This window comes from Oncorhynchus mykiss, chromosome 13 (assembly GCF_013265735.2).
Source record: "Oncorhynchus mykiss isolate Arlee chromosome 13, USDA_OmykA_1.1, whole genome shotgun sequence".
Lineage (NCBI taxonomy): Eukaryota > Metazoa > Chordata > Actinopteri > Salmoniformes > Salmonidae > Oncorhynchus > Oncorhynchus mykiss.
In genome coordinates, this window is record NC_048577.1 from 54,942,107 (window position 1) to 54,955,923 (window position 13,817).

Below are 13,817 nucleotides of genomic sequence, written 5' to 3' on the forward strand. Positions count from 1 at the left end.
GGCACACAGGCAGGAAGGAAGGAAGATGAGTTTTGGAGGTTCATTTTACACAGACAGTCTGTATGACACACAACACCTTCATCCATCCTCAGCACTCATCAGCAACTCATGACTGGGTGGTAGAGGTAGTAGCAGGTAGTTAACTCTCCTCTCTTGGCTTGAGGACACTGAGTTCCTGCATTTGGGTTCATACAGACAGCAGCTCCCACCTTTTTGTCGATTTCTCACTCCAAGCTCAAGCTCATCTGTAGGCTGGCGGTGATTGGGAAACAGTAGACAACTTAAAACATGTTATTGTGTCTGTTTCAAGTGTACTATTGAGAAGGTCCTATAGATTTGACTTTGAGAGTCCTATAGAGTTTTTTATACAGTCTTGCCACGTCTCCGTTTAGGAAATGACAGTTCGTGATGTTCTACTTGCGTGCTGTGCTGTATGTATGTCACCAGACTGTACTGTGGTGTGGTCATCCTAAGAAAGCAGACGCCACAGGCACACACAGCTAGTGGAAAGACTGAGTGAGGGAGGATTCAATATCACATGCATGACAACAAGGCACAGATATGTCCACATGGCAACGAATAGGAAACTATCGAGGAATAGATAGTATGGGATTTCATTGCTGGCGATTAGCTGAGAAAAATATTGTATGTAAGTTTGGATTGTTTGTGTGTGTGTGTGCGTCTGTATGTATGTCAGTCTAGGAAACCAATAGTTACATAGTTTATCTTCTTGTCAGCTTCATAAATGTCCTAATTAATGATGGAATCTTTGACTATAGTTGATCTCCCACACATGGAAGTAATTACTTTGTGTTCAAGTCAATCCATCATAAATAATTTATAAGTGGGTGGTTGGGTTTAATAAAACCATGGAACATATCAAGAACCAATTAGTGCTTTATATAGACATGGCAAAGCTTTACATAGACTTATATAAAACTTGTCCTATACCATGGAACTTATATACTGACTTATGGCAGAATGGAGTCCTTGGCAGCTGAAATTGAACCATGTAACATAACAGGTGTGCACTTCATTAAGGCTTAGCACGGTAGCACCTGAAAGGGGGGTACAATGTGGTGGATCTTTCTGTAGAAAGAGTTCTACATGGAACCCAAAAGGATTCTACCTGGAATCAAAAAGGGTTCTTCTATGGAACCCTTTTGGGTTCTAGATAGCACCTTTTTTTCTAAGAGTGTAGGGCTCATTGTCTCTGAAGGTACTATGCTATCAATTGAAGACATATTCAACGGTGCACTAGGTAGTAGATGTATATTTCGAGGCAATCTCTAGTCTTAAAGAATTCGGTGATATCATTTGGCTTTTCAGATGTTAAGTGATATAGATTCAGTTGTTAGTGAAAACAGAATGCCTGGAATGTGATGACTGTCGACAGTACTGTAGAAAATAATTGATTTAAAACCCTGTTATGGTTTCAAGTGTGAAGTTTTCTCATCCAATTGGTAATAGCAATTTAGCTCTGCACCTTGCCATTTATGGGTGTCTGCCATCCAATGAAATGTAATTGTGTGATTTTTCCAAAAAAGACCCAATAAGCTAATTATAAATGACTAGCAACTTGGATGCTAAGTGGTATTGAAGCAAGAGTTTTGTCCTGAAATAGTATGAAGTCCCATTGTTAAACTTCCTAATCCCCATCTCTAAAAAACATTCCCTGAAACAGGCTTACTCACCACCAGTTTAAAGTTAAACCATTTTGACCCAAATTACTCTGAACAATTAAAGCCAGAGTCACTCTTTTAACAAGATACAGTGTACTACCCTAACCACAGAGTGTGTGGAGTCTTGTAGAACGGACTGTCTTCATTTATGAGTAATCAAAAGAAACCTATTTTACACTGTAACCCTGCTTTTATCTGGTGTGTACAAATCAGCCTTTTTTCTTCAAACTGAGAACCCTCAAAATCGTTCAACCCTCCTTCGTGACTGGTTCTGATTAGTCTGCCATATGCCCATATATGTCTCATCCGTCCCTTACGCAAAATATATAGGTCCCTCATCACGGTTCTTCTCCAATAATTACAGGGCTGTAACCGTATCCACGTCAGGTGATTTTCATAAGGGTAAACAAATCCACAATGCTAGGAAGTGATGGCATGCATCACATTTTGGCCTCATTCTTAAGAGCTGCATACCACTAGGTCCACAACAAATTGCCTAGTTGGGGAACGGAAGACATTAAGGTTTATGAACCTGTAATTTAATTGATGTACCCCTTCAGTCATGTACGGGTTTTATAGGTCGTCATTGTTAAAACCTCCATCCTCTTCAATGTAAACAAATCAGTCAGAACAACTGGATCACAGTTTCCCTCTGGGTTTATCTGTGGAATTATCTGTGTATGGAAACTGAAGTGCAATGATTGGTTATTGTACACTACAGTAATACTACAGTCATAGCGTCACAGTTTGTCATTTCTGTTGGATAACTTAGTAGAGTCTTCTAAACTACAAAATCCCCCTTTTGGCTCGCGTGTGAGAAATTATGTCTTGGTACTACTGTTTTCACGATGGGGCGCAATGATGTCAGGGTTGTTTTACGATGGCATGTTCAATGTAACCAGGATGGAGTCTTTGACTGTCTACATGATCTGTCACATTACCAGACTTATTAAAGGGTTGAATCATATCTAGCAGATACATAGATCTTCAGTGCATAGAGCTGTCAATTCGGATGCCGACAGTGGATATCAATGAGAGTTATGTTATGCATGCACCTCAAGTTGAGACCATGCCCATAGAATGGAATGATTCAAATACATAGCCATTCCTCCGGGTCCCATTGTGCAGTGTTTTGGGACAGCTTTGCCCAGAGCATCCACTCATACCATGCTGTGGTTGCAGTCGGGTTGCAGTCCCATTAGAGCCACAGTAGTTCAGCCCAGTGTATAATAAACATGTAGCCTATGATTCATGTTCCGCTGATTTCATTAACTTTACTGTTAGGCTGGTACCGAAGACATTGGTGCTAACGACTTGCCCAGATGGAGGGGGAATATGAAAAAATGGACACACACGCAGGCACAGGCACAGGCAAAAACACACACACACACACACACACACACACACACACACACACACACACACACACACACTCCTACCACTGGGCTGGCACTCAGAAAAGGCAGCTAAATAAAATGTAATAAAATGTGGGACAGATGAAGTGAGCCAGGGACATTAAATGGTACTGAGGGCACTACTAGCCTGTGGCCAGACGTATTTAAGTGAGGCGGATAGGTGGGAATGTGTGACAGGCATAGTCTACTGGGTGGAGGTACTGTAGACTACTGGGTGGAGGTACTGTAGACTACTGGGTGGAGGTACTGTAGACTACTGGGTGGAGGTAGGCAGGAGGCAGAAAGTAGTGCTACTGCCAGGGTAACTGGGTACTAAACCTAAACTGAGCCCATTCATTAACTGTTAATCCTGGAGCTGTTCTGCATCCATCCCAGTCTACATTTCAGGGGGAAAGTTGGCTTCCTTTTTTAAAAAGTTGTTCCACCAGAGCAGATGTGTTTTCTCCCTTTTGAAAGAAAGGAGTGGTGCTAATTCTGCCCAGAGAGGGAAGGATGGGGTCTTTTTAAGACAGCTGACATATTTCATCATTTAAGGCCACAGCACACACAGCCCTCAGACTGTACATGTGGTCTCACTGTGTGGAGGGAGAGAAAGAGGGAGAGCGAAGGGGGGGCGAGAGGGAAGGGGCAAAGAGAGGGAGAGAGAAGATGAAGAGGAAGAGAGGAAAGAGAGGAGAGGGAAGGGGGGACGAGGGGGAAGGGGCAAAGAGAGGGAGAGAGAAGATGAAGAGGAAGAGAGGAAAGAGAGGAGAGGGAAGGGGGGACGAGGGGGAAGGGGCAAAGAGAGGGAGAGAGAAGATGAAGAGGAAGAGAGGAAAGAGAGGAGAGGGAAGGGGGGACGAGGGGGAAGGGGCAAAGAGAGGGAGAGAGAAGATGAAGAGGAAGAGAGGAAAGAGAGGAGAGGGAAGATGAAGAGGAAGAGAGGAAAGAGGGAAGATGAAGAGGAAGAGAGGAAAGAGGGAAGCGGAGGTCTGTGCATGTTTTCTACTGAGGAGTTAGACAGAGTTTAGCCTCTTATTCCAGGCTTCTGAGTTCTCAGAGAATACACAGAACACAATAATACAAGGTCTGGCTATGCTAAACGAGGTAGAGTTGGGTCTACAGACCTCCAAGGGTCTGCTGATGGTGGGTCTCAATGAGACCTGTTGTAGCTAGTAGAACACTGACAGGTCACAAGAGCATAACCGCACCACTGTGTGTTTCAGTAAAAAACTAACATTATGTTCATTTCAAATGAAGCTTTACTAAACATCTCAACATATTCTCATTTCAGTATGTACAATAGTGTTGTAAACTTCAGTATGGTTTAATAGAACATTTTTACAGAGTAATACAAAACAGTTTCCTATACATAATTGAAAGGAAATAAACTTTGACAAACATAATCTTTAAGCATGACATTTACAAATGACCTGGTAGAGTTAAGTGAACTGGTAATGTCAAGATAATTATAATTGCGTTTCATCATTGAAGGGTAAACTATACATACAAATCTGTTTTGGTTGCAAAATGGTGTTTCTGTACCCTAAGTGAGGTATCATTGTTGGATGCATCAAAGGTTTGCAAGTAAGAGCATCATTTTAAATTAGGCTTAAATAACTTTGAGTTAAAAGGTGAAATAAGTATCACATCATAATTAACTCTTTACCCAAGGAGAAGAAAAAGCATTCTGTGTACAAAGTCTTTGTAATAGAGGTTCATCATCCAATGTAATACTGTCCCAATGTAATACTGTCCCAATGGAAATGCTGTAAACAGGGTCTGGTATTAGATTGACTTGACAGATAAGGATAGATAGTTACACATTTGGTTTTTAGATCTACAGTACCATTGAAAACAAAAGTCAAAAGAAAAGGATTGTCAACCCTGATAAAGAAATGTTTTGTTGCTTAGTTGGGTGGTCACAAGAATAATTAAAGCTACATACACTTATTGCAATAAATACACTTTCCTTACGGTATCTTAAACACACACACACACACACACACACACACACACACACACACACACACACACACACACACACACACACACACACACACACACACGCTGGTCAGAAACAGGTTGGGTATAATCCTTTGTATAATCCATTGTAACATGAGTCTCCTCACACAGAGGTATCAAGTCATCAACATCCTTTGGTCTACTTACTGTGTGACATGTATCATGATCTCCTGGTTCATGTACTTTACACTGGCAAAACAATGAGTTCTTACATTATTCTTACATGTAGCAACATACACATACTGTAACTGAAACTATAAACGACAGCTTTATATCATTGTTCCATAAAATACCAAAAAATGCCAACATTGTGTATAATGCATACCATGTCACAAGTCAAAGTGGTAACCTAGAACCCCTGTTCCCTCATTGACAAATGTAACGTCAGTCTTGTGTTTCCTGTCTTGATGAAAGCAGTGTCCTCTCCACATGTTTTAAAGTAATCATTTTCATCCTTTGGCTTGATTTCCATGTAACATTGGTGGACGGCTCAGTCCCATCCAAAGTCTTGTCCAGTCATCCGGTAGAACCTGAGGTTGAATGGCCTGTAGAAGTCCCTGAGCCTCTGCAGTACCTCTGGTGAGATCTGTGGATGAGGCCTTCCTTTGGACTTCCCCAGACACCGGGGCCTGCTGCTTCCCTCTGGCTTCTTCAGACAGGGGAATCCCTTAGTCTGGTTGAAGTAAAAGTGCTTGTCGCTCACCACCCTCTTCAGACCCAGGAAGTCCTGCACCCGGCCCATCTCCCCCGCCGGGTCGGACACCAGCCGCTCGCCGCTGACGAACAGGAAGTGAGATAAGGGGAAGTGCTGGAGCCAGTTTTCCAGGTGCTTGGCGTACAGGCCGATGCGCACAGCGCTCCACGAGGTGTCGACCAATCCCGTAGAAGTATTCTTGAGGGCCAGGCTCTGGAAAGAGGGGAGGCCGGGTTGTTTGGACAGCGTCTGGGTATAGTCGGAGATTGCCCGGGTCACGGGGTCGCGGACGACTACAATGAGCTTGGTGTGGCAGTTCATGGTGCAGAGGCGACGAGGAGCCTCCTTGGTCACAAAGTAGCTGGGCGTCTTCTCCATGGTGATCTGACCTTCCAGGGTCCGAGGCATCAGGTTCCTGACAACAGACATGGAGAATAATCAGTTACTGTCCTTCACTCAACAACATGACACTATGCAGTATCATAAAGAGCTGGAACACTGATTCATAATATACTGTACATTGGATATGATTCTTACATCTGTGTGTTTTTACAGAAATAGAGAAGACATTACAGATATACCATTTTAGATCCACATCTTTGTCTGAGCCAGATATACATCCTTCAAGTTCAAAACTTTGTCCATTTCTTTTTAGTGGAACTATTTCATTTCCAAAAAATAAAATGTTCCTCTACAAGCTCAGGTATGAAAAATTGCATTCTTAACTGCCACAAATCCAGCACTGTATACCTAAATGAAACCTTCTCCAAAACAGTAATGATTAAAAGAGTACAGTCTATGTTTATGAACCAGTCCCCAGCCCATCCCAGTCCTGGTATAGGAGCCATGGGAAACTGGGAGGCCGCAGAGCCAATATGGATCTGATGAGCCAAAGCCACAAGAACCACTTAACAGCAATTTCCTTAAGACTTCCTTCTCCAGTCCCCTGTCCTCCCCCTTTCCTGCACCGCAGAGTGATGTGTTCCCCCCGCAGGCAGGCTCTGTGAAGAATCTAGCAATACCAGACGAAACAAATTCAGGACGACTATGAAACACAAGGCTAGCTAAGCTGCTTAGCTCAGTTTCACAGCCTTTCTCACAGCTACTTTTAGTCTTAGATCATAGACAACCTCTGGTGAGAGATACTGAATACTGGAAAGAGATACAACACATAGAGTCCCAATGCTGTCCTGTAGGCAAAGATGTAACTGAGGTGTCATAAGAAACTGTTCCATAAGAAACAGTCTAGATTGAGTTCAGTCAGAAGAATAAGCCTCTGTCACCTCTCTCAGCATCTGTTCTCCTATCTGTTCTGTGAATGTTCTGACATGGCTGTTTGCCTCAACAACAACACCAAAATCAAGTTCAGTGAAGTTTACTATCAAGCTAAAGTATAAATCTGTCGATATTCCCTTGAGCAAGGCACTTAACCCTAATTGCTCCAGGGTTGCCGTTGATAATGGCTGATCTCTGGCTCTGACTCCACTCTCTGAGGGTGTCTCGGGGGTGGGATATGCAAAAAACAAACTTGTATACTACAAATGTAAGCACCCACCTAATTATTAATTATCTTATCTACTGTACTGTACTGTACTGACCAGGGAAAACTCCTAGCTCTATTGTCTATAATTCTGCTTCATCTAAATTCAGATGAATAAATTCTGTTAATGCCTTGTGTGTCTGGTCTCGGGGATTTGTGGGTAATGTATGGAGACGGTCCAATCCTCTACTGACGTCTGAGGCCGCTGTTTTGTGGTGATAATGAATTCAGGGAACAAATTGTTTTACTTAACAAAGGATGAGAAGAAATGTTAGTTTATAGCAAATACTTTTCCATCCATCCATCCACATCATAAGCCTACAGATGTAGGATCTTAATTTGAGTCAGTTTGCTACAGCAGGAAAATAATCCTGCAGCAACAGTATGTGAATTATTACATGGAATATAACTAATGGACATTTTTGCTGGGGTTCATCCATTTTTCGTAAGGGAAAATCAAGTCTGAGTTTATCAGAAGCTTCAGAAGCCTTTTTAAACCTTAAATACACTCCAAGTTTTACATTTCCTGCATTGCAGGAAAGTTATCCTGCAACAAGGTGACCAAATTAAGATCCTACTTCTGAATAGTCTGTTATTCTTACGGAGACCATATTGTGGCTTTACTGAAAATAAACAACTTCAACACATACTCTATGGACAGCCAGCACTTGAAAAAGTCAGTTTGTTTTTTATGAAAAGTCTTGAAGATTCGCCAAAACAATAATGGAGAATGACAGGAGTCCTTTCAATTGCTTCTATGATTGACAACAAATGAAGCGCCCATCAAATGAAGTTCAAAGAGTTCGTCCAAACAATGTGGGATCCTAGTTTAATTTTGCCAGTTATTCCCCAGCAGGACTCTGGCAGTGGTTGCTGACTGACTTTGACGATGGTTCAGAGACTTTGACGACAGTTCAGAGATGTTTCTGGGTAAATCAAACTGTTCATTAGGCCTTGTGTCTGCTGCCAGACATGACATGGCACTAAAACAGAATGGTTTAGCTTAACTATAGTTGGATTGAAAACCAAACCAAGAAAGGAGGGAAGCGAATCAAACTAATAAGTCATCTCAAACAGATTATAGTCATGATAAACACAGATGACCTCAGTGACCTCTGTACATTTAATATTTTATTTAAAAGACTTTTCAAAATGCTATTATATTTAAGTAATTGATAGCATGGGCATCATCTTGGTTGGCTTTCGAGGACTAACAGTGATTTAACTCCTCTCAATATTCTCTCTATAACATATTTTGACTTTAACGTAGTTGATTTACTAGGTGGACCAATACCTTCAGCCCTGTTGACATTCTAGAGAGCTTCAACAATCTCTAAAGGCTCAAATCATACAGACAACAGAGTGGAGCAACAACATGACCCCCTATTAGCCCTGAGCTAAGCACTGGTTTACAATAGTTGAAAGAGTCATCTGTAGTCAAAGTACAGGGGTATTGTAGACTAGGTCTCCTGTAATTGCAGGTGGACAGACTAGAGCAGTGGTACTGTAACACCAGTGGAGGCTGCTGAGGGGAGGACGGCTCATAATAATGTCTGGAACGGAGCAAACACTGCAGCATTATACTCAGCTAATGTCTTTTCTGTTTACATGTAGCAAATAAACACGTCCCATTTATGATTAACATCCCAAAATGTTAATCACCTGTCCTGTCTGTCTGTCCCCAGTCCTGCTCTGCCAGATCGATATGTCTGTCTCTGTATATCTGCGATGACAACAGATACGGCAGGACAGTGACAACAGATATGGAGGTGATGATGTTGGTTGGGTGGCTCTTCTGTCTGTCTCCTGTCTGGCCTTGGGTGTCTCCCCTCGTAAGTGATGTTTGTCATTGCTGTAATTGGCCATAAGGACATCTCCTTCCATAGTTATAAATAGTTAATGTGATGCCCCTTCTCGCCACCTTCCCCAGGTCCCTATCTATCCCCCCTCACAATCTGCCTCATCATTACACAATCAATAAGAGCCACTCTCTCCCTATTATCAATGTCTTTGTGTGCCTTAAGTGTCAAGCACAATCAATATGAATCTGTAGAATACTGGGACATGTGCTTCAAAGGACATTCTTCTAAATTAAAATTAAGGAACAGCAATCGTCCAGCTAACTATAACATAGTTTAGTTTAAGAGCTAGCTAAATCATAGAGTAGCCCGAGAGCTAGTTAAAAGTGTAGCCCAGGAGCTAACTAAAACTGTACCCCAAGAGCTAGCTAAAACATCCATGTCTGACTGTTACAGCACTTGGAAAGGGAGCAACAGGGCGAGGTAGAGTTCTCTATTTGGGGCTTTCTTGGAGAGCTTTGCTGAGCTAGCCACATTAGCTAGTGGGTCCCCGCTGTTAGAGGATGTGGGTATTTTACCCTGAAGTGATATGCTTCTGATTATACGACTGATATGTAGCAACCAATCCGGAGCGGAGCGTAAAACCCCCCGCGGCTAGGATGTGGCTGACACATTTCCTGCCTTCACGATCATAACCCTGTAAAGTACTGGTACTACTACTACTACACAACATACTGTGCCTTCCTGGAAGAAAAACATGGGAAGTTTTCTGTCTATGGAAACGTGAATTGCTTCACTGAATTAAGAATCATGACTGTACCAAAATGTTTCTAATATCAATAGTCAAGAAACACTATTTATTTGTATAAACCTTAAACCATTCTGCTTTAGAAGTGTAAAGTAATCATAATGCCTCCACTTTACTCAGAGGCAGAAGAGAAGCTGATTGAAATGGACGTTGGAGGATCTGCTCACTGGGCATATTGAGCACAGAGCTTGTTGGAAGTAGTCTCTAAGTGTTCAGGGCCCATATTCACAGAATCTCAGAGTAGGACTGCTGATCTAGGATCAGATCCCCCCCCCCCTGCCCATAAAATCGTATTCATTAAGATCTGAAAGCAAAAACTTATCCTCGATCTGCATTCCTTCTCTGAGACGCTTTTTGAATACGGACTCAGAACTCTGCCTGTGAGATCCAATTAGACTGAAAATCAGCCTCATAAAAGAGCAAACAGCAAGCTGAAGAAAACAACAACTCCCAGCAGCCCTGCTGTGCACAGAGGGTGTCGGACAGAGACAGACAGACGGCCTAGGGGACAGGCAGGGCAGGGCTGTCTGGCTGACTGTGGAAACCTTTCCCACCATGCAGTGCTTCCTGCCTCTCTGGATAGCATGTTGTGTACTGTATTCTCCTTGAATGACATGGCACAATATCAGGCTTAAACCTGGAACATTTTAGGTTTAATGACTGTTATGTGATGTTATGTAAATGACATTGACATTCTAAATGCACAGTGGATGTTTTGACTCTACTCTGTATAGATACTATCCAAACATTCTTCCAGTTTAACTGCATTTCAACTACAGAATGTAAACATGTCAAAAGAGCATTTGTAGGCTTCCATTTCCCCAAAGAGAAAACACTAACTGGGATATGTTTTGTATTGCGTCAGACAACAACATTGACGAATACGCTGATTCGGTGTGCGAGTTCATTAGAACGTGTGCGTTGAAGATGTCGTTCCCATAGCAACGATTAAAACATTCCCAAACCAGAAACCGTGGATTGATGGCAGCATTCGCGTGAAACTGAAAGCACGAACCACTGCTTTTGATCAGGGCAAGGTGACCGGAAACATGACCGAATACAAACAGTGTAGCTATTCCCTCCGCAAGGCAATCAAACAAGCTAAGCGTCAGTATAGAGACAAAGTAGAATCTCAATTCAACGGCTCAGACACAAGAGGTATGTGGCAGGGTCTACAGTCAATCACGGATTACAAAAAGAAAACCAGCCCTGTCACGGACCAGGATGTCTTGATCCCAGGCAGACTAAATAACTTTTTTGCCCGCTTTGAGGACAATACAGTGCCACTGACACGGCCTGCAACGAAAACATGCGGCCTCTCCTTCACTGCAGCCGAGGTGAGAAAAACATTTAAACGTGTTAACCCTCGCAAGGCTGCAGGCCCAGACGGCTGGCTGGTGTGTTTACGGACATATTCAATCAATCCCTATCCCAGTCTGCTGTTCCCACATGCTTCAAGAGGGCCACCATTGTTCCTGTTCCCAAGAAAGCTAAGGTAACTGAGCTAAACGACTACCGCCCCGTAGCACTCACTTCCGTCATCATGAAGTGCTTTGAGAGACTAGTCAAGGACCATATCACCTCCACCCTACCTGACACCCTAGACCCACTCCAATTTGCTTACCGCCCAAATAGGTCCACAGACGATGCAATCTCAACCACACTGCACACTGCCCTAAGCCATCTGGACAAGAGGAATACCTATGTGAGAATGCTGTTCATCGACTACAGCTCGGCATTTAACACCATAGTACCCTCCAAGCTCGTCATCAAGCTCGAGACCCCCCGCCCTGTGCAACTGGGTACTGGACTTCCTGACGGGCCGCCCCCAGGTGGTGAGGGTAGGCAACAACATCTCCACCCCGCTGATCCTCAACACTGGGGCCCCACAAGGGTGCGTTCTGAGCCCTCTCCTGTACTCCCTGTTCACCCACGACTGCGTGGCCACGCACGCCTCCAACTCAATCATCAAGTTTGCGGACGACACAACAGTAGTAGGCTTGATTACCAACAACGACGAGACGGCCTACAGGGAGGAGGTGAGGGCCCTCGGAGTGTGGTGTCAGGAAAATAACCTCACACTCAACGTCAACAAAACTAAGGAGATGATTGTGGACTTCAGGAAACAGCAGAGGGAACACCCCCCTATCCACATCGATGGAACAGTAGTGGAGAGGGTAGCAAGTTTTAAGTTTCTCGGCATACACATCACAGACAAACTGAATTGGTCCACCCACACAGACAGCATTGTGAAGAAGGCGCAGCAGCGCCTCTTCAACCTCAGGAGGCTGAAGAAATTCGGCTTGTCACCAAAAGCACTCACAAACTTCTACAGATGCACAATCGAGAGCATCCTGTCGAGCTGTATCACCGCCTGGTACGGCAACTGCTCCGCCCACAACCGTAAGGCTCTCCAGAGGGTAGTGAGGTCTGCACAACGCATCACCGGGGGCAAACTACCTGCCCTCCAGGACACCTACACCACCCGATGTTACAGGAAGGCCATAAAGATCATCAAGGACAACAACCACCCGAGCCACTGCCTGTTCACCCCGCTATCATCCAGAAGGCGAGGTCAGTACAGGTGCATCAAAGCTGGGACCGAGAGACTGAAAAACAGCTTCTATCTCAAGGCCATCAGACTGATAAACAGCCACCACTAACATTGAGTGGCTGCTGCCAACACACTGACTCAACTCCAGCCACTTTAATAATGGGAATTGATGGGAAATGATGTAAAATATATCACTAGCCACTTTAAACAATGCTACCTAATATAATGTTTACATACCCTACATTATTCATCTCATATGCATATGTATATACTGTACTCTATATCATCTACTGCATCTTTATGTAATACATGTATCACTAGCCACTTTAACTATGCCACTTTGTTTACATACTCATCTCATATGTATATACTGTACTCGATACCATCTACTGTATCTTGCCTATGCCGCTCTGTACCATCACTCATTCATATATCTTTATTTACATATTCTTTATCCCCTTACACTTGTGTGTATAAGACAGTAGTTTTGGAATTGTTAGTTAGATTACTTGTTGGTTATTACTGCATTGTCGGAACTAGCACAAGCATTTCGCTACACTCGCATTAACATCTGCTAACCATGTGTATGTGACAAATACAATTTGATTTGATTTGATAACTGGTCTCTGATGATGTGATTGGATGTACAGATGAAACACTACAACAAGGAAACAAGACACACTGTACAAGAAGAGAGCCACCGAGCCTTTGACGTGTGTACGTGTGACAATGAAAAAAATATATATATACATTTAACCTTTATTTAACTAGGCCTAGCCATGACACCCTACTGGCGCCATGGCCGGGCCAACACTATGACACTTCCAAGGATCATGGCAGGCCGACATGCTGGCGAACTGTCTCTGATGTCAGGTCTTTGTGACAGCTTCTTAAGGGACAGCTGAGCTGACCCGTCATAGTGTTGGCCTGGCTGTGGTGCCAGTAGGGTGTCATGGCTCGGGCTGTGGCGGTCATAACATTTTGTCAGCTGGTGATTGTCATGCAAATGACTGCTGGTCTCACGGTAAATTACCATTCATTAACATAAACACTTTGAGCATTTTCTGGCTTCCACACATAGCCTGATGCAGACCTTTGGAAGATCTACATTTTAAAAAGTCTAATAAATTCATGTAATATAGCCTACACCATCACAATAAATCCATTAAATATTTTAGACAGGCCTAAAGAAACATGATGTGAAGAAACTGTAGTCTAGTTCAGAAGAACAGAAGGGCATACTCTAAGTTGTCTTTATGTTAGGCCCTGATCTAGTTATGCCATATGGCTCTGGGCTACACTAGTTCATTTGGCAGACAAG

At 43.2% G+C, this 13,817-nt stretch overlaps 1 protein-coding gene across 1 annotated transcript in view; it reads right to left on the bottom strand.

The window, feature by feature from the left end:
• Nucleotides 1-4,254: 4,254 nt before the first annotated feature.
• The window catches only part of LOC110485232 (heparan sulfate glucosamine 3-O-sulfotransferase 6-like), a 29,447-nt gene continuing 19,884 nt past the window's right edge, over nucleotides 4,255-13,817 (bottom strand). Inside the window, exon 2 of the mRNA XM_021556291.2 lies at nucleotides 4,255-6,210. Within this exon, the coding sequence (XP_021411966.2) occupies nucleotides 5,592-6,210 (619 nt within the window). The 3' untranslated portion in view covers nucleotides 4,255-5,591. The remainder of the gene's footprint in view (nucleotides 6,211-13,817) is intronic.